This window comes from Heliconius melpomene, chromosome 12 (genome assembly GCF_056956725.1).
Source record: "Heliconius melpomene rosina isolate 202511_hmr_F chromosome 12, ASM5695672v1, whole genome shotgun sequence".
Classification (NCBI taxonomy): domain Eukaryota; kingdom Metazoa; phylum Arthropoda; class Insecta; order Lepidoptera; family Nymphalidae; genus Heliconius; species Heliconius melpomene.
The window spans coordinates 16352487-16371313 of NC_140400.1; the positions used below are offsets into that span (position 1 = coordinate 16352487).

The 18827-nt window shown below is 33.4% G+C and overlaps 2 protein-coding genes across 4 annotated transcripts in view; both read right to left on the reverse strand.

Annotated features, from left to right (window-relative positions):
* hfw (leucine-rich repeat domain-containing protein hfw) overlaps positions 1 to 3728 on the reverse strand; it is a 35906-nt gene extending 32178 nt beyond the window's left edge. For both annotated transcript variants that reach the window (XR_014878534.1, XM_085194097.1), the window contains exon 1: positions 3474 to 3728. Coding sequence is in view for 1 of the 2 variants with exons in the window: in XM_085194097.1 (XP_085050223.1) it covers positions 3474 to 3500 (27 nt within the window). In the remaining variant the exon portion in view is untranslated. The remainder of the gene's footprint in view (positions 1 to 3473) is intronic.
* A 7799-nt stretch (positions 3729 to 11527) lies between these two features.
* retm (real-time) overlaps positions 11528 to 18827 on the reverse strand; it is a 52756-nt gene continuing 45456 nt past the window's right edge. The window contains exons 13-16 of one of the 2 annotated variants that reach the window (XM_085193908.1): positions 18510 to 18642; positions 17641 to 17762; positions 17206 to 17318; positions 11528 to 16734 (exon numbers count right to left, since the gene is read on the reverse strand). In XM_085193908.1, the coding sequence (XP_085050034.1) occupies positions 16647 to 16734; positions 17206 to 17318; positions 17641 to 17762; positions 18510 to 18642 (456 nt within the window). In that variant the 3' untranslated portion in view covers positions 11528 to 16646. The remainder of the gene's footprint in view (positions 16735 to 17205; positions 17319 to 17640; positions 17763 to 18509; positions 18643 to 18827) is intronic. The other variant, XM_085193909.1, reaches the window with a different exon arrangement.

The following is an 18827-nucleotide window of genomic DNA, read 5'->3' on the forward strand; positions in this document are numbered from 1 at the left end:
AACAATCAACAGAACTTTGAAATTACGACTTTTATTTTGACCATTTTTGCACGCTTTTATAGAAATCGTCCCATAGTGCGCCGCAAGAACTATATATTAACTACCACTAATTGTTTTATACTGTGATTGTGACTAGTGAAGTGAACAAAGCTTTCTTGACAAGTCTTTACACGACATGAACAGTAATTAAACAGGCAGTAGGCGTGTGTATTCGACTATCCAATATCAGGGTAGATGACACTATTTGCCACTCGCACTACAACGTGAAGTTCGTTAAGAATCTAGAATTCGGAGTTAAATTAACACAACAATTTACACAAATTCTACTTAATAATATTGAAAATTAAAACTACAGTAGTTCTGCAAACTGCGCGAAAAGCGTTAAACTATACCTTCAACCCATGTTTGAACTTTACGCTGTATCCAACCCAACCCAAGCAACCCAGTCCCTTTCCATTCCTTTTTAGATACATTTCGTGCCGACTGCAGCCCAAGGAATAAACAATTCATTCCCCTGAGCGGGTATCGAATCCACAACCGTCACGTTTACTTTTTTGTAAGTATAAAGTAGCACAGTCGATTGTAATAATTAGTTTCAAAGTACCCGCCATTCGTGATTGCACAATCGCCGTTATGTTTTGGTGCGTGATCACGATTTGTATGATAAATAAATTATAATGCCGTGTTTGATTACTATCTGCGGGCTACAGCGGGGTTTAAATACCGATTGATTAAGTACTGAGGTTTTTGCAGGTTCTTATCCGTGACATAATTACTTTTTTTAGGGTTCCGTACTAATAAAAGGATAAAACGGGACACTTACTCCGGTGTCCGTCTGTTTGTATGTCTCATCATCATATTGTATGTATCTCATGGACCGTGATAGATAATATTATTTATATGTATATAATAGGCAAGTGGGGGCTTTCATACAACAGACAATTTTATGCCATTTTTATGGATACGGTATGGAACCATTCGCAATTGGCCAATTTTACAGTTCCGTTACCGTTACCTTTTAAGGAAAAAAACGAATGATTATACGATCACTTATTTTTCTGTCTGTCTGTCTGTTTGTCTGTCAAGAGCCCTTATCTCAGAACGGTTGGGGATATCGAGCTGAAATTCAAACCATATATTCAGATCTACAGTCCTTTGATTTCCTGAAAAAATCGTATTTACACACATTTACTTAAAAAATCTATGGCCGTTTATATCGCAAACAACGCGGAATTCAAAAGGAATCAAAATTAATAGGATATAATTATGAAATTTGGCGACTAGCACCTACAGATGTGGTTAAAGCCTTACAAAGGGGGCAAAATTTGATAATAATGCCGCTACTTCAAGTGAGGTATCAGATGAAAGGCATCTGGGTAAGCTAAGCTTGAATTTCAGAAAAAGCTCGATGCGTATGGCGAACGAAATGCCTTAACGCTAAGTTCCCTCTGCCTCACCTGACATATGCGGGATACCGCTTGAAGCAAAAAAAGGATGCGCCACGCAAATGACACAACAGAAACATATTAAGCTAAGCTATAAAAGAACAAATCCAACATATTTATAATACTCATTAGATATAGAATATGCAAAAAAAACTCAGTTTATTTTTGTATTGAAAAATAACCAAACTGCCGTCTGACTGTAAACTAGACGGTGCCGGTGGTGGGTTCGTTTCCCACTTGGGCTAATGCTATTTAATTAGTAAGTAAAGGAAAGTGGGGAACGGAATGCCTTGACATTAGAGTCCAAGTCCCACTACGTAAAAATTTTTTCGTTCGTCAAATATTTAACACTGTATATAACATGTGACAGTTGCTATGTAAGTGTTGTGTCGTAACACTCGTGACAGAGTAAGTAGCTCTGGCCAGTTATAAATAGTACAAAGATTAGTTAAATGTTTGGATTTGTATTACATTTTAACGTTGTTGTTGCGCCATTAAAATGTATAAATATCATGGTAGCGCTGTGTGGACAGTATTCTTAAAGGTTCTAGGTTCAAAGTTATACTAGGTAACTATTGTAACTTCCTATCACGCTTACTTAAATGTACATTTTGAAAATAGGGAAACACTGTTTTACAATTTAAAAAAAAAGGAACAGCATATAATATTAAATTTTGATTAAAAACATTTAGAACAAAAACGCGGATTGAAGCTAGTCGTGGCGTGGCGCAGGGAACAAACACGCACGCTTCCAGAATTCGGCGGGAAGTTATTTAATTTTTTGTAGTTAAAGGTAACCAAACTAAAAAATACATTTATTTTATACTAGCGGCCCGCTCGCGGTTTCACCCGCGTGAACTATGTTATTATTAATTTCTGTCTCCATGGCTACGTCCTAGTGACGTCTATGCAAAATTTGTGACTTCTAGCATTTGTAGTAACGAAGTTTCATACAAACTTTCGACCCCAAAAAAATTGAATATTGCAAATTCCCGTCTTAGCGAGCACCTACGTCCTATAAGTGACTCCTATGCAAAATTTGAGATTCCTAGCACTTGTAGTTTGTGAGATTTCGTGATGAGTGAGTGACCTTTCGATTTTATATATATAGATAAGAAGATATTTATAAAATATTATATGTACACTACAACTTTAAAAATAAAAACTACTATTATCGTATGAATTACGTGTTGTTCGATGTACAACTTGCGACATGACATTTTAAAATCGTCTCATCTCATTAAAAATGCTAGACCGATTTCGATTTACATTGCCGAGATGAAACTGGGGTATGAAACTGGATAGATACGATTAAGTTTACTAGAACTACGTTGAATATTGCTAGGGGTAAAATAGTAGGTGAACCAAAAAGTAATTTAAGAAGGAATGAACCGAATACAGTACCCTTCATAAAACGTGGATATCTAATCGCTGAACCGATTTCGACGAAACTTGAACTTTTTTCTAGTTAAGTTGCAATATATCTCATTTAAATCAAAATAAATCGTCTACTTGTAACTTGAATTTGTAGACAATTATATTGAATATTAACTAATTCCACCAATATCACTTGCATACATACCAAAATGACCAACTTACTTTTATTTTAAATCGGTTAATATTAATGTGCTATCTAAACAAACGTTGTAAAACATTTATTATATATATTTTATTAGTCATTCTCAGCCAAGTCGTATTTTAAAAGTTTACTTATAGGTACGACATATACAAAACATTCATTTCGTATGTAAATAAAATATAAAAACAAAATGAAACCTGGTATGGCGCCAGTTCTTTGTGATCGAGAAAAATAAATGGCTTTCTAGAAAAGCCGTGTATTTTAACTTTCTAAATTTATAAGGAATCTTTTTGTGTATTAGAAAAAAAAGTTACTCATCCTACTTGGAATTGTATAAGGAAAAAAACAACTATACATTCGTAATATACACTCATTACATATATTTAGTCATGTCTATATAATTATTTATTATTAATAATAATAATTAAAATAGTAATATTTATACTCACATCAACAATATGACTACGAGTAGTCATTTTCAAATTCCAATGCACAAAACACTGCACAATTACAAAATATAAACACAAAAAGACAATTACACAATAACTAACACACTTTGTCTGCGAAAACCGGCCATATTAAATTATTTAAAAAAAATATCATTTTCACTTAATAATCTGTATTTTTATGATTTTTTTTTTATTTTTAAACTACGTTTTAACAAAAAAGACATGCAGCTTCTAATTCAGCTCGACTCCAACTTGGCATCAAAAGAGTGTAGCTTGAAGTCTCTATACGTGTGAGCGAGATGAAAGATCGGCTGTATTCGTTAAATATGGAAATAGTTATAGGTGCGAGGGAGATAGGTGATAATTTGTATGGTTCGCAATAGTATCCGGTATTCCCGTTTGAGAATTTTGTTTTGTGCGATAACGTTGGTCAGTGTATGACCTCTATTTTATCTTTAAATGTAAATATTTTTGTTAAATGAGATACATTTTTAAGGAAAAAATTAATTTAAAAAATTTTTTTCATTGTCTTATTTTTTTTTATTTTAATTTATTTTAGGAGCCACTTACGACTAATGTTAAAGTTTATAGGTTCTGACAATCATATAAAAAACACGACGATATGGCTGAATTAGCTTATGGCTTAGATGATACTGGCAGATACAAATCCAATAGGTTTATTTATTTTTTTAACCAATATTTATTACATCGACGGCAAAGTACCAATACCTCACTCCTAACTGACAAAACCAAAATTTTACACAAACTAAAAAAAACGTTTTAATTTAAAATGTTATTATTTTTATTATTTCAAATAACAATAATATAATGATTTATAAATTATATCATATTTATATATATTTTAATAGTATAGTAGGTGTGCATTTAAAATGAAAAAAATAAAAAAAAGGATAATTTAATATAAACGCGAAAGCTTTATAAGAAATATGTTTATATAAAAAATAATATAAAAGAGTAAAGACAACGTGTTCGCCGTAAAGATGGACAATTTACCTTATTTTTATAATATATGTAAATTCAATTATAAAAATAAGGTAAAAGAACTATTATGTTTTTTATTATTTTTTTAGCTTCATGCTGCGTCCTAAATATAGTAGTATCCTGCTAGATGAAGGACTCTAGTGTTGAGACTGTTAAGACAGTCCGTTCCCCACCTACCGCTCAATTTTCTCAAGAAGCTGCGCTGATCATAACCAGGAGAATTAAAATTTATTGAATAGAATCCAGAACCATTGTGGGCACATGTTCCTTCCATACCGCGATGGCTTCAACGTCATCACAGATTTATTAACTATGCTCCATGGGTATGGAATCATGGAAACCACTAGGAATGGCGGGGGATCCGGGCCCACCTCAGAATAGACTTGCCCACTTCAGAATTTTTACTTACGAAAATTTTAGCCTGAAAAATACCTTTACATAAAAAAATTAGTTCAAAACTACTGAGAAGTCCCACCGGGAAAATATCTCGAGATACGCACAAGTATGCTTCGTTGTGAAAATTAAAGAATCTACTATAAGTCTATAAAAAAGCAGCTTCACGTTTTTCTTCGTATATCAGGCAGGGAACTTAATGCTAATGACATTCTGTTCTCCACTTCTCGCTCAGTTTTCGAGACATTGCGTGTTCAGTAGCGGAACTCAACGCCGCATTTGTTTAGCAGTGTGAGGAAATGAAAATAATTATAATCATTCTCCCGAGTGGGGATCAAACCCACCTGTCATGTTACAGTGAGACGCTGTGCCACTGCACCATGACTGTGTCAACTTACTAAAAAATTAAATAAATCATATATCTATAAATAAATGTACATATTTTAATAATCCAGTTGCCATTTTTAGAAGTCAGGTCTATTTTATACAAAATCGATAGCAATCAATGACATCATTATAAATGAGGAATGTATAAAAGGGGTACTGTTATGTTGTTAATATAGCACGCTTTTTCAGTAATGGCCATTTGTCGTCACTGGTGTTGATCGTGGGTTTTAGTATCGGACATACAGAAATAACCAAAAAATATTATGCCTCTTTAAGAACAGGATTCTTAAGAAAGAAAGAAAAAGTGGGGCGGAGAGTCTTAACACTAGGATCCCTCTGCATATGCTGCTGTGTGCGAGATACAGCGTGGTAATAATTTAATTTTTGTTTTTTTTTTAACTTAAACTTAAAACTTATACAAGTGGCCATTACATTTAAAGTATAATATAGCATAGTAAAACTTAACTCGTTTATATTTGATTAGTTCTGTTTGAGTTACAACTAGTTTATTACAGCCGCAATGTGAATACTACCGGTCACGTTCAAATACCCGCATATAGCAGGATAGGATGAGGGGATCTAGTGTCCATCTCCGTTCAATTTTCGATAAGTTGCGTGTTGAATGCCAGAATTCAACGCCGCGCATTCTTTTGTTGCCAGAGCTCAGAAATGGAAATAAGTTTACCCCTTAATCTAAAATAATAATAATTGATTAAAAATATTAAATAAGTGATATACTAATGTAAATAAGTAAACAATTAAATAAATAATATAATAATGTACATAAGTATATAGAATCTTAAACTACACTAATTTTATTACAGTTAATACTAATTTTCGTACTTAGCTATCCTACAGTGGCGTAGCTAGGGGGGTGCAAGCGGTGCCGTCGCACCGGGCGTCAAAAGGAAAAGGGGCATCAAAGTCGACGATCACTTTATTTTTAGACCTTAGACCATTTTAAAGGGCATCAAGTCCCCTAAGCCGCACCGGGCAGCAAATACCCTAGCTACGGAACTGCTATAATAACCCACCTATCACTATGGCACGCTCTGAACTACTGCTATACACGTTAAGTTCTGCTGTCAATTACACAACACCTGCAAATGAAAATCTAATTATTAAAATAAATAATACTTTTAAAAGTATCAAATAAAAAAATGTAAACGTGAAATATTTAAAAAAATGCATACGATTTTGTATTTTGAAGATATTGCTTTAAAAAATAATCAGGCGTAAGAAAAAAATGATGGTTTGTCTGTGAGTCATATTAAAGAACTAGCGGGCCCTACGCGGCTTCACCCGCTTGAACTATACGAATATTCATCAGTATGGTTATATACAGTGTATTTGTTACTTGTAATGCTGGAACATAAAGTAAAGCTAAAATCACACGGAATATATGTAGTATTAATAATTATTGAAATACATTTTATATCAGGATTTACCCATACTCGTCTAAGTAAACGCTAGCCTAGCTGGGTAATGTTAGATTAATTAGTCAAGACACACCGTTTGCTGTTCCCATCGTTTCTTGAAAACCGAGCGGAAAGTGCCGCTCTGCCACGCTTTACGGGCACATGCTGTGTTGCTGCGCCACGGTGGCATTTTGTTTTTAGCGCGACAGTTCTGGGTGGCCCAATAGGCAATATCCCGAGAATTGGTCGGAGAAGAGGGAACAGAGTGTCTTAGCACTAGATCCCGCTGTATGCGGGATACAGCGTGATGAAAAATACTAAAAAGACACTAATTGCACGGCATGGTACAGTCGCTCGCGCTTGCCCCTGGTAGTTAACTTTATCAATATCGATAAAGCCATGCCTACGAGCGCGCTATTTGGGTCGCCTCACACTTGTATTTGCTTACTTACAGTTCAATTAAATTTTAAATACTTTTGAATAAAGTCTAGTTACTAGTTATGATAGAGGAAGATATGCTAGAGATATTGGGTGTTGAAAGGAGGAACTCTACATAAGTATATATTTTTGTGGATTTCTCCATGTCAGATCTGTTATGCAATATTATAAATTTGGAATTTTTGGAACTATATTTGGAACTGAAGTATATTATTGTTGAAGGCGTTATTCTCTGGAACTACAGATTCAATTAGAAACAATATATATTTTTATTAGATTCCATTTATAGATATAGCCTATAATGGGGAACGGAGTGTCTTAACACTAGGTTCCCTCTGCCTACCCTGCTGTCTGCGGGATACATGGTCATCGTTTCGATGTACCGTCCCGCACTTGGACGGTGTCAGTGTCATTCACAACGAGCGGGTACTTCCATTTGACCACGCGGGTGGATCCACAGGTAATATCTACTTATAATATTTCATACCTGCTAAGTTAAAATCACGCAATAATACATACAACAAAAACTCCTGTAAAAACAAACTTCTAATACTATTTCTTTTAAATTTAAAAGTGCATAAATAATAATATAGACGTTTACGTAACCAACGATATATCGTTATCACAGTAGCCTTATAGTAGAAAAGTTGAGTATTGTTTCTGAAAAACACTTGTTCAAACAGTGTTAAGATTGAGACAGTGCTGCCTGCGCGCGCGCAGCCTGCGCCTGTGGGCTGAAACGTGTACGAATTACATTAGCTGATGTCTTCAAACGACATTAAAACTTCATTTTTTATATAATTTGTGGGATTTTTTAATTGTTACCACTAATTAATCGCATTTAGGATTCATTTTTGATAGGTTTTTCAGTATTTAAAGTTAAAAAAACGTATTTTCATTGAGAAATTTGAAACTTTTTGGTGATTCTTTTGGACATTGTCTTCGGCAAGTGGCTAAGACAACCCGACCGGATGAGCAAACTGTTCTAGACTAGTTTGTTCGCCCCGGATCGTGTCGTCCAGGTCACTGTATCGGCGTGGCGAATACAACACGTGATTTCTACCAACGCGACGGTACTTTTATACGGAATAATTCTTTAGATATACTTGTTTATGTACAATTATGTTTTATGTGTATATTTTATAATTAATATTGGTAAGTGATATAATTTTATCATATTTTTTAGAATAATCTATATTTGTAACTGTTTCTTGTTACATTTTATTAAAACCAGCCTCGTGGCGCAGCGGTTCAGCGTCTAATTGTAAGCGCGACGGTAGTGGGTTCAATTCCAACTCTCGCCACGCAATATGCAATGTCTGGTAAAACGAAGTCGTAACACAAGGCTCCTTCTACCTACCCTATATGCAGGATACTGCGTGAGGCTCTTTTATTTTTTCTTAATGTAAAATTGTGTTATTTTTATTTCATCTAATGTGAACATGTAATTTATATGTAGATACCTAAATACTTAGTAAAGTCCCCCCAAAAGTATCTTGTAATAAACCAGCCAAATCTCGATAAAACTATTTGTTTCTCTATAAAAACCAGGCGGGCTCGCTCACTGAGACGGTTCCATACAAATATTGGAGGTCTCGAGCTTTTGCTGAAATTTAAGCTTTGCTTAGCCAGAGCCCTTTAATCTGATACCTCACTTGAACTATCGGCTCTAATACCAAATTTAACTACAAATGTATAGTTTTTAGATTTTTTTCTGAACAAGTTGCTTTCCATAAAAAAAAGCAATGTCTCCAAAATTAAGCAGTGCGTGAGAAACCTCTTGTCCACCATGCACTGTCCAATTTTCGAGAATTATGTCTCATTGCCCTTCTTGAACATAACAAAAGATGTATAAAACCCAATCGGTAAGTGTTAATCCAAGCGAGCTCTAGATCCAACGTGTTATCGGTTCATTATTTCAAAAATTCCGCCTGGAAACAATTCGCTCGTAAATATTGTACTAACTAGGGCACTATAAATCGAAAAAATACCTTTCTGGCCCTATTCCATACAAATATATTAGACATTTATAACAGCCTTTTGTATACACCGTACACGTAAATTTTAAGTTTTTTTTTAGTATTTGTCAGTCATCGTTGATAACAGTTTAAGTATATTTTTAACCTCCGAAGCAAAAAGAGGAGTGACTGAGTTTAAGTTTGACATGTCTGTCTGTGGCACCGTAGCTCTTGCCTGAATGAATAAACTGATTTGAGGGCAGTTTTTTATTCAAAGCCTTGTTCATAGCGGTAGTTGTAAGTTACGTTTTTTAACTTAAATATTTTGTTTGCTTGTAAGCAAGCAGCGGCAGAGGGACTCACCGTTATCACATTCCGATGTCCACGCACCGCTCAACTTTCCAAACTGCTAGGTGGAGGAGAGGCTTGAGTGGTAAATGAAAATAAATAATTTCACTGAGTGAGAATCGAACTCACAATATCATTGTTTTGTGAAAAAACAATTTTAAATTTATAATATTTAAAAGTATTTTTTCTACATTAGCAGATACTAGAAACAAATTAGACTTCGCGTCGTAGGATATGAAAGCATAAGCTGCTGTCCAAAATGTTCAAGCGCTTAAACTACTCACCGTCACGGTGAAGTCTCTATAGGTTCGGTTATTATAACTATTGTAGTAAACTACTCTTTTTTTTCGTTAGTCTCCACCATAAAGGCCGGCAGCGCACAACACCGTTTCCGTACAAAAATAACGATTTATGTAAAGCTGCGCAGTGATTATCAATAGGAAAGAGTAGATGCTATCTAAATCTATCACATATTCACTTTTTTAGAATTACAAATAATTAGCCTTCATTATTGCACTCAGTCACTACTGACTGACACCCTGACAGACAGCACCCATAACGTCAGCTTGAAGATGGAACTTGAGAGTTGATATTTTGCACGTTGGTAGGTTTAAGGGTAGGGGAGAACTAACTTGAGAAAATTTCCACGATAACTAAAGAATTCGGGATTTTTCATTTTACGTCTTATATTATGGTCCACGCAAAGGAAATAGGGCTTCAAATCCCGCTACGTTCAAATTCAAGTTTTCCTAAAAGAATTGTATTAAGCTTTTATTTATTTCTGTCCGACCTCGGCAACGAAGGTAAAAGTTAGCTTATTAAAAAAAAAATCCTACAAAGGCCACAGCCTGTGGCGCGGTGCCCCTGCGCCTGTGCGCCACGAGTGGCCTCAAAAGGCATAAAGATTGATTCGCTCAAACATCGACATGGTAACTCAACTCTACGTGTAATCTTGCAACATACATATAACAATATTCCAAAGCGTAAAATTATCGCTCTTATCGTGACCATAAAGGCTTGAAAAATATACGATAGCCATAAACTGGGTAGGTATTGTGTTAGTTGGTATATAAGTACAGTACGGTCAACGAATAGCGCAATTTGATTTTAGCTGGTTTTCCTTGCATTTGATAGTTTTCTATCGAATGAACAATGCGCAAAAGTTTATAAAGTCTAACTTCAGGGCGGCCACGACTCGACAACCGTACTGTATCTAAGTTTTGTATTGGAAACGCTATCGGCCAAGGGTTTACGCGATCCGTCACGGATCGTTATGTTGGGATTGAAACTCATTTTCTTTTATCATCTTTCCTTTGAAATATGTTTTTGTTTCTTGTTTATTAATTATAGGTAACAGGGTTATAGGCTTATAGTGAGATAAAATTCGAATTAAAATTAAATATATCTTTTCTTGAAGACGTCTTTTCGAGAAGTTTTTGGGAGGTTGTCAGGGATGTTCTAGGGATGTAAATGGGAATAAAAAATAACAACAAATAAGGATTCGATGTTACCATAGCGAGGAAATGAAATTATTTAATAATTTACTCCCCCAAGTTGGAATAGAGCCCACAGTTCCACAGCCGTCGCTTCTATAGTCAGAGACTATACAGGATGGAAATGTCAGTACCGCTTTAAATGAAACCACAGTTTTAACTACTCTATAAAAGCCTAATATAATTCAGAAAAAAAATCCCAAAAATGAAAAAGTTATTTTTTCAAACAAAATAAATAACGATAATTTTATATTATCGTTTTAAAATAAAACGACATTTGTAAAGTATAACATAAAAACGCACACACTTACCTGTCAAAGCGGCAACGTCGCACACGTATGTGTGCATCACACGAAATACAGGGATAAAAATCGTGAAATGAAAAAAAAATCCTACGTCCAAACGGCTGAGGTACCTTGATTAGTTTCTTTGGCTCTAGGTTTGAAATATTTTACCCTATATGCAGTTTCAGTAAAAGAAGCACGGCCTCTTCCACCCTGTATATTATGTATATATACAATACATATAAAAATATAGAAGTATTTATATGTAAGCACTAATATTAGTTAGATAGATATGGATATATAATAGATAAAAAATAAAAAAAAAAAACAAAAGACAATTTATACTATATTTATTATTCGAAATAGTGACACTACATTCAAAGTTTGTAATGTTTACATATTTTTACAAATAATAAACATAGACAGAAGTTATTTTGTTCAATCAATGCCATGATCATAAGCTGTACAGCCAAAATATATAGTAGGCTTTGATTCAGCCAGAAATCCATAATTTTTTTCAACTTAATACTATAATATATATATAACAGGTGAATCCTTAAATTAATTTCTGATTTGTTTTTTAAACCATTCTGTTCAAAAATATACAATGACAACAATATGTCTTATAAAAGTATTCATTTATACTTGTATGTGTATGCTTTGTGCAATTGCTTCTATATAGGGAATATCTTATTGCTAAACAGGTTGAACTTTATCACTAAACAAAAAAATAGCTGTAAGTTTTGGGGTTGCGAACAAACGTATCAATATAGTAATGAAGAATAAGTCGAAATATTTCAGTAAAATTAAAAATAATCACATATAATCTAAAAATTATACTTAGATTGCATTTTTTTATATCCACTTAAAACTAACATAAAATAAACTTATTACTAACGATTCAATAAAATCCTTACAATTCCCTCGTTACAACGTGAGCGACGCACAAACCTATTATTTTACCAAGTACTTAATTTTAAATTTATAATATTATTTATTTATCTATATTTCTTTCATCAAAATAGGATTTTTTTGTCTGTATTATAGAAGCAATATTATTATAATCTGCGAAATATGTATAATAAATAATCAAAATAATTTTAATAGTAATAATTATTTACTTTCTTGATGATTGAGCATTGGTATCAAATATAAAACTCTTGCCTTACTGAGTGACTGATAGGAGCGCACAAACGGAACTACACACCCATAGGCTTATCCAGAGATGTTTACTGGTTGCCGGACTGTTCTGAACAGATATGTTAGTGTACAGGTGTTTTCTTTTATTTTTCAGGACTTTTTTATTTGTTAGTAAAATTCCTTCACCGCAATGAGCAAACCTTAGGGAGTGTAATCGTATATTAACACTATTAATGTACAGACAAAGGTCAAATTTTTATACAATAAATACTTTTCTTTTCGGCAGTTGTAAAAGCAGGATGAGATTATTTTTAGTTTTTCCATATAACCGATAATATTAATAAGTTTCTGTTTTAATTTAGTTATATTTAAATTCTAACAACACTTATCATGCTATATACATATTAGTATTGTTTTTTGAAAAATATTTCTATTCAATTCCACACTTTAATTATATTACTCGAATATAATCTGTAGTTTGTTTCTATAATATAAAAAGGAATCAAAAAACAATTTCTTAAATTGAATACAAAAGGATATTGCTATTTTAGGATTCCATTGAAATTAACAAAAAATGGAGGCCGTTTATTTTTTTATGTTTATATAGTATATATTATTATTTATTTGTATTTAATAATTAAGAATTCAGCCCCATGGTTTAAGATACATGTCAGTTTTTATTTACACAATTAAATTGTAGCTCCTCTAATCCAAAATCTAGGAAAAAAATATCGGTTTTAAGAATAAAGATAAGAGGTATATCTTTTTTTTTTAAACTGATACTCTTCAGATAGCATTTCATTATTTAATACTAATATGGTAAAATTGATTTAAATTTTTAAACATTTCTATAACAGACGCATCTTAAATCGAATCACAATTTAATATTTCATATAAACTTTTTTCACTAACAAATCAAAATCATTAATAATCCTTATGATATATGAGGTTTTACATTGTTTCTTAATAAATCGGCAACAAAAGATATATTGGAAATATATTATAAAATATGAATATACTAATTGACAATTTTGTAATAAAAACAAAACATAGTTTATGTGATGAAAACTAACTATTAAGTAAAATTACTTAAGCTAATCTTAATTATATCATGAAAAATAGAATTTAATATTAGACAATACGGTATAAAATATTAATTAAAACTGTGATACATATTATGCTTGTGATCCATTGTAAAACTGAACTTACAAACACATAGAAATAGGTAATCACAATGACCTAAAAATGGCATCAGCAAAAAAAATGTAACAAATAATAAATAAAACACATTTTTTTTAAGTGCGTAAGAGTAAAATACTATTTGTCGTTATGTCTATTATATAGTTAAAAATCAAATCAAAACATCTTCACGCTGTATCTCGCACCCAGTAGGGTGTCCCCACATTCTGTTCCCCACTTTCCACCGAATTCAGGAGGCATTGCGTGCTGAGTGGCGGAACTCACACCGCGCTTTGCCCCGACACCACAGCGAACAAATAGAAATATAAATAAATATTTTACGAAATGATATAACAGCTCTGAGAACATACAAATCAATCGAATCGATTTAAAATTGTATTATTTGTTCATTGCGTTATTGTAATTACACTTATTTTGTAAGTTCAGTTTAAGATTAGAACAACTCTACTCGAGTGTACTTTTAAACTAAACATTACAGATTTCAGAGTACTTTATTTTTTAATTGAAAAGTAATGAAAAAGACCATATACTCGTATATAGAAGCTCAGTACTACCAAAAGTGGCAAGAGCCAGTATTTTTCTCCGCCAATCACAAGCAAAGGTATCACAGCCATTACAGTGACGGGCCGCGTCTTGTTACAACGATAACATTCCTCAAAATCCACACTTGTACAGACACACGTAAATCGCATATTTTACATAGATATATATATTTATATATATGAGCACTATACACTTAAAAAAATTGTTTAGATATGTAAGCAAATTGCAAATTTTATTAGGATTTTAGAGGATCTAGTAGTATTTTCTTGTTATATTTGAAAACTAGCGACACGACACTACATCAATACGATATACAGTAAAATAAAAACCCAACCAGCATTTGAACCCAGGACTATCGCATATGATTGCAGTCACGTTTTGTCAAGTAGGAAGTTTTCAGTTTTCACTAAATCAAGAGCATATAATTATGTATTACCATTTATTTTCCTAAGGAATTGTGAAAGAGAGTATTAAATCTCTTCGTCAAAATCAATTTATATCACAATATTAAGTGTTAAGTCACTAAATAATCATTGTTTTAAGCGATTGCTTAAAAGTTCCAAAATACAATAACAATTTATTTTTATATGAATAAACATACAAATATCTGTTTAATTATGTTTGTTCTTTAAATTTTTTTACCAAATAGTATGTTATAGTATACGTATATTTACGTAGCTGTTAAATTAAGAAACTAAGGTCTATTGAAAGTAACTAATATAATTGACAAACGATTTAAAAATTAGTATTAACGCAATATTTCAAAAATGTGGAGGAGGAAGAGAGAAATTTATGAACAAGCACTGTTATATTATTGAGGACATGTCTTATGGATTTTTTACCTTCACACTGTATCTTGCACAAAGTAGGTTAGGCAGAGGAAACCTCGGAACCTGGTGTTTAGAATAAACACACTCCGTTAATACAACTTAAGACGCTCCGTCCCCATTAAAATTATTTCGTTCCCCACTGCCGCCGACTGCTGGAAGCATTGCGTGTTGAGTGGCGGAATTCAACGCCGCGCCGTTTTTTGTCTAGTTACTAGAGCGAGGAAATGAAAATATTAAATATTTAATTTTCTCGAGTAGGAACCCATCTACCGCAGTTTACAGTCACACCCCTGCGCCACGACTGGCCTCATTAAGAGTGGATATATGCTCTACTTGAAGGCGACTTACAACGAGCTATTGACACATGCCATTTATTATAAGAAAATAATATATGCCGCATTATATTTACCTACGCTTGTATTAATCCGAAATACATTTCTACACGCAGTGCCCCAGAAACAATCAATATGCTATAGTAATTTCAGACAACATTTAAAACGTACCTATCTAAATGAATTATTATTTAGTTCGTTTTAAATTGAGCAAACGCTCTTATAGAAATAGAACATTTAAACAAGTCTAAACTTAAATTAAAAGTCATACATTCATTCAAATGTGTTCCATTTACGCTAAAAGTTGATGAAATCATTTTTAAAACACGCTACATAACCAGTCTATTGTCAATTATATTAATACTTAGATAGTGAAAGTATATTCATAATATTCTAGTTATGTTTTTGTATTTAATTTACAATTCAACAAGCTGTCACAAAGGACTTATATGTCCCAAAATGTATATTATTTATTTAGACATTTAGAACATTCAAAATATGGCTTTCTATTCTATATAAAATTAAGATTTCACTAAGCACTAATAATCATCACATTCCAAGTTATCTATTTTATCATTAAAATTAGTAAAATTCATTATTTAATGATATTTCTATCATTAATTCCATTGTTCTACTTAACTTATTATACTATTTATAAAACCAACACCATGCTTATTTCCATACTTCGGTTAACTTTATATAGGACAGAATCAATTAGAATTAATATTCTTATTGTTAATAGTTAAAATTTGTCCCTTAATGTTATGTACAGAGAAATTTTGAAATTCAACATTTATACCACGTCATAATTTTTTATATACATAATATAATAACTTTAATTTTAAATCTAATAGATTTATCCATATGTCGAATTTATTTTAGTTCTGTAGAACTTATCAGCCTCCCTGTTCTACATACAGTGCCCCAAATATATAGTTTTGTATTAAATAGTTTTAATACTTCACTTGCCCTTTACAAAATATTCAATATTTGCCCCCCTTTTTTACAAAAATATCGATAACATACGGAGATTTTTTTCCATATATCTCCAAAAATTGCTCTTTTCTTCATAAAAATATGGACAAAACATACGGACATTTTACATTTTACAGCATTTTATGAAATGTCCTACATAACACCAAAAACTGCCCATTTCTTCACAAAAACATTGATAAAGCATTAGATTTCTTCAAATGCCCCACATCTGTATTACCACAATTTGCTCTTTTTCACAAGAATAGCAAAAAAAGTACTTGTTTCGTATTATCCCTTTTCTCACAATAATGGAGGTGAAGGTGCTGGAGAGACAGGTTCAGGAGTTTTTAGGGGTTGGGTTGTAAATGGTTCTAATGGTTGTAATGGGCTTGTAAGGGGTTGTAGGGCATGTGGAGGGTTTAACGGGTGGCATCACCGTGAGGGGCACGAGCTTGTGGCAGATTTGCTGCTTAGACAAGAAAATCCACTTGTAGCTGATTGGAGACTCGACATAGAGCCGCTGGAACAAGGTATAAAAAATTATACATATTTTATGTTTTTGTTGTGTTTGTCAAAGTTGATGTACCTATGAAAAAAGTTTTAGTTTTTTTCTATACATTATTTCGTACAAAAAAAAAAGATAAAATTAATTTATAAAAATAAGTTTTGAGTTAGAGGTTATCACGGTGCAATGGGACAGGGTACGACTTTAAACGCGAAGGCTGTGTGTTCGATCTCTACTCGGGAAAATGATTATTTTAAAATTATTTTCAATTATCCCATAAAGCGAGGTATTGTGCTTCTTAACTTTATCTAAAATAATTATGACTGTGTCTCATAGAAATACATCAGATGCGTTAATTATATACTTATAAAGAATGTCTATTATACAGTTAGACAGTTGAAATTTTAACAGACGGTGTATTTCTTTCTGTTGCCGCTATAACAAAAAATAATACAATAATATATTAAAATGTTTTAAGTTACAGACCGGTAATGATGGCTGGCGAGTGTCTCATGGAAATACATGAGCTGTGCTCGTTCCGCCGCCTCACACCGCCACTGCAGGACGTAGCTACCACATACGGCCATCACGTGTGAGCCCTGGAAGAAATTATATATTTTTAGGTATGTATCTCTTAATAAGATATTTGATTATCGCATATACTCATGTTAAACGAAACTGTGCTTGTTTGTATAGTGATATTTCATGAAAAATAAAACATATAAAACTACGAAGAGCTGCGACCTCTAAGCTATACCTTCAAGCTCATCTTTGTATCAAGATAAGTTTCCAAGAGTTCAAATCCTGTTTCCTTTTCAAATCTTTATACCTTACCAAAGTATAAAACATACACATTTATCGATGAAATAAGATTGAATGACAATTATCTTAGTAGTCTTAGTGTTGTTAAAAATTTCAAACCTGTATACTCTCCCCATCGTGGCACACCAGAGTGGGTTCTACACGGTGGTAGTGCTCGCCCTCACGCCCGCTGTCTAACACCGAGCGGGACTCCTCTGCGATAACACCGCCTACACACATAGCTGGAAAGAAATGGGTAAATAATTATCATCATTTTCACAATGTATACTACTAAACTATGAGGCCGTCATAGCGCAAGGGTGTGACTGTAAGGCGACAGTTGTGGATTCTATCTTCAGTCAAAGGGATAAATTCTTATTTATTAATATTTTTATTTTGTCATTCTGGCACCAAGGCGGCGTTGAATTTCATTTCTGCTGAATTCCAAAACTTTTATACGGCAGCGAATGTTGGCCAGCACTATCTCGGCACACTCAGGAGCTCCACGTCACGGAAATGAAGATGCTGAGGTAGATGTGCGGCGTATCGCGGTCTGACCGCGTACGTAACACATTCTTTCTAGGTAGTCTTGGCGTTCGTGACGTAGCAGATAAGCTCCAAGAGCGTTGCCTGAGATGGTATGGCCACGTTGCGCGCCGGCCTTGGAACTATGTCGAATGCAAGTGCCTTGCTATGTCTGACCCTGGAGTTAGACGTCCCGGACGCCCAAGGAAGCGCTGGTTGGATGCCGTGATGCAGGACATGAGAGCTAATGGTCTTACCACACAGGACGTTACAGATCGTGCAAAGTGGTTAAGCAGGAAGGCAGACCCAGGCAACATACGCCGAGATTAATGCCATGAGGAAGAAGAAGAAGCAGACTCAACATGCAATGTCTCAAAAATTGTGACTTAACACTAGGTTCCCTCTGTCTACCCTGCTGGAATACAGCGTGAAATTATAAAAAAAAATGTCTATTTAAAACTCACCAGCGGCATGGTCTGGGTGGTCGAGCTCGTGGTCGCTGCGGTACACTGTGAACGAGATGTCGTGGCGGATGACGTCGAAGTCCCACGTTAGAACACTTTGCGGGTCTCGGTTCTGTACTATTACCTCGTGGACCTGTGCAAATGAGTGATATGATGAATTAACATTATTTCAACGTAAATATGCATAATAAATTTTAAATGTATATTTGATATCACAGAAATATTATTAATGTTATTTATTTAATGTTACAACAATACTCGTTTTCTTCAAAATATACAGATTTTAGATTTTTGTTAAATATTGTGTAATTTATATAA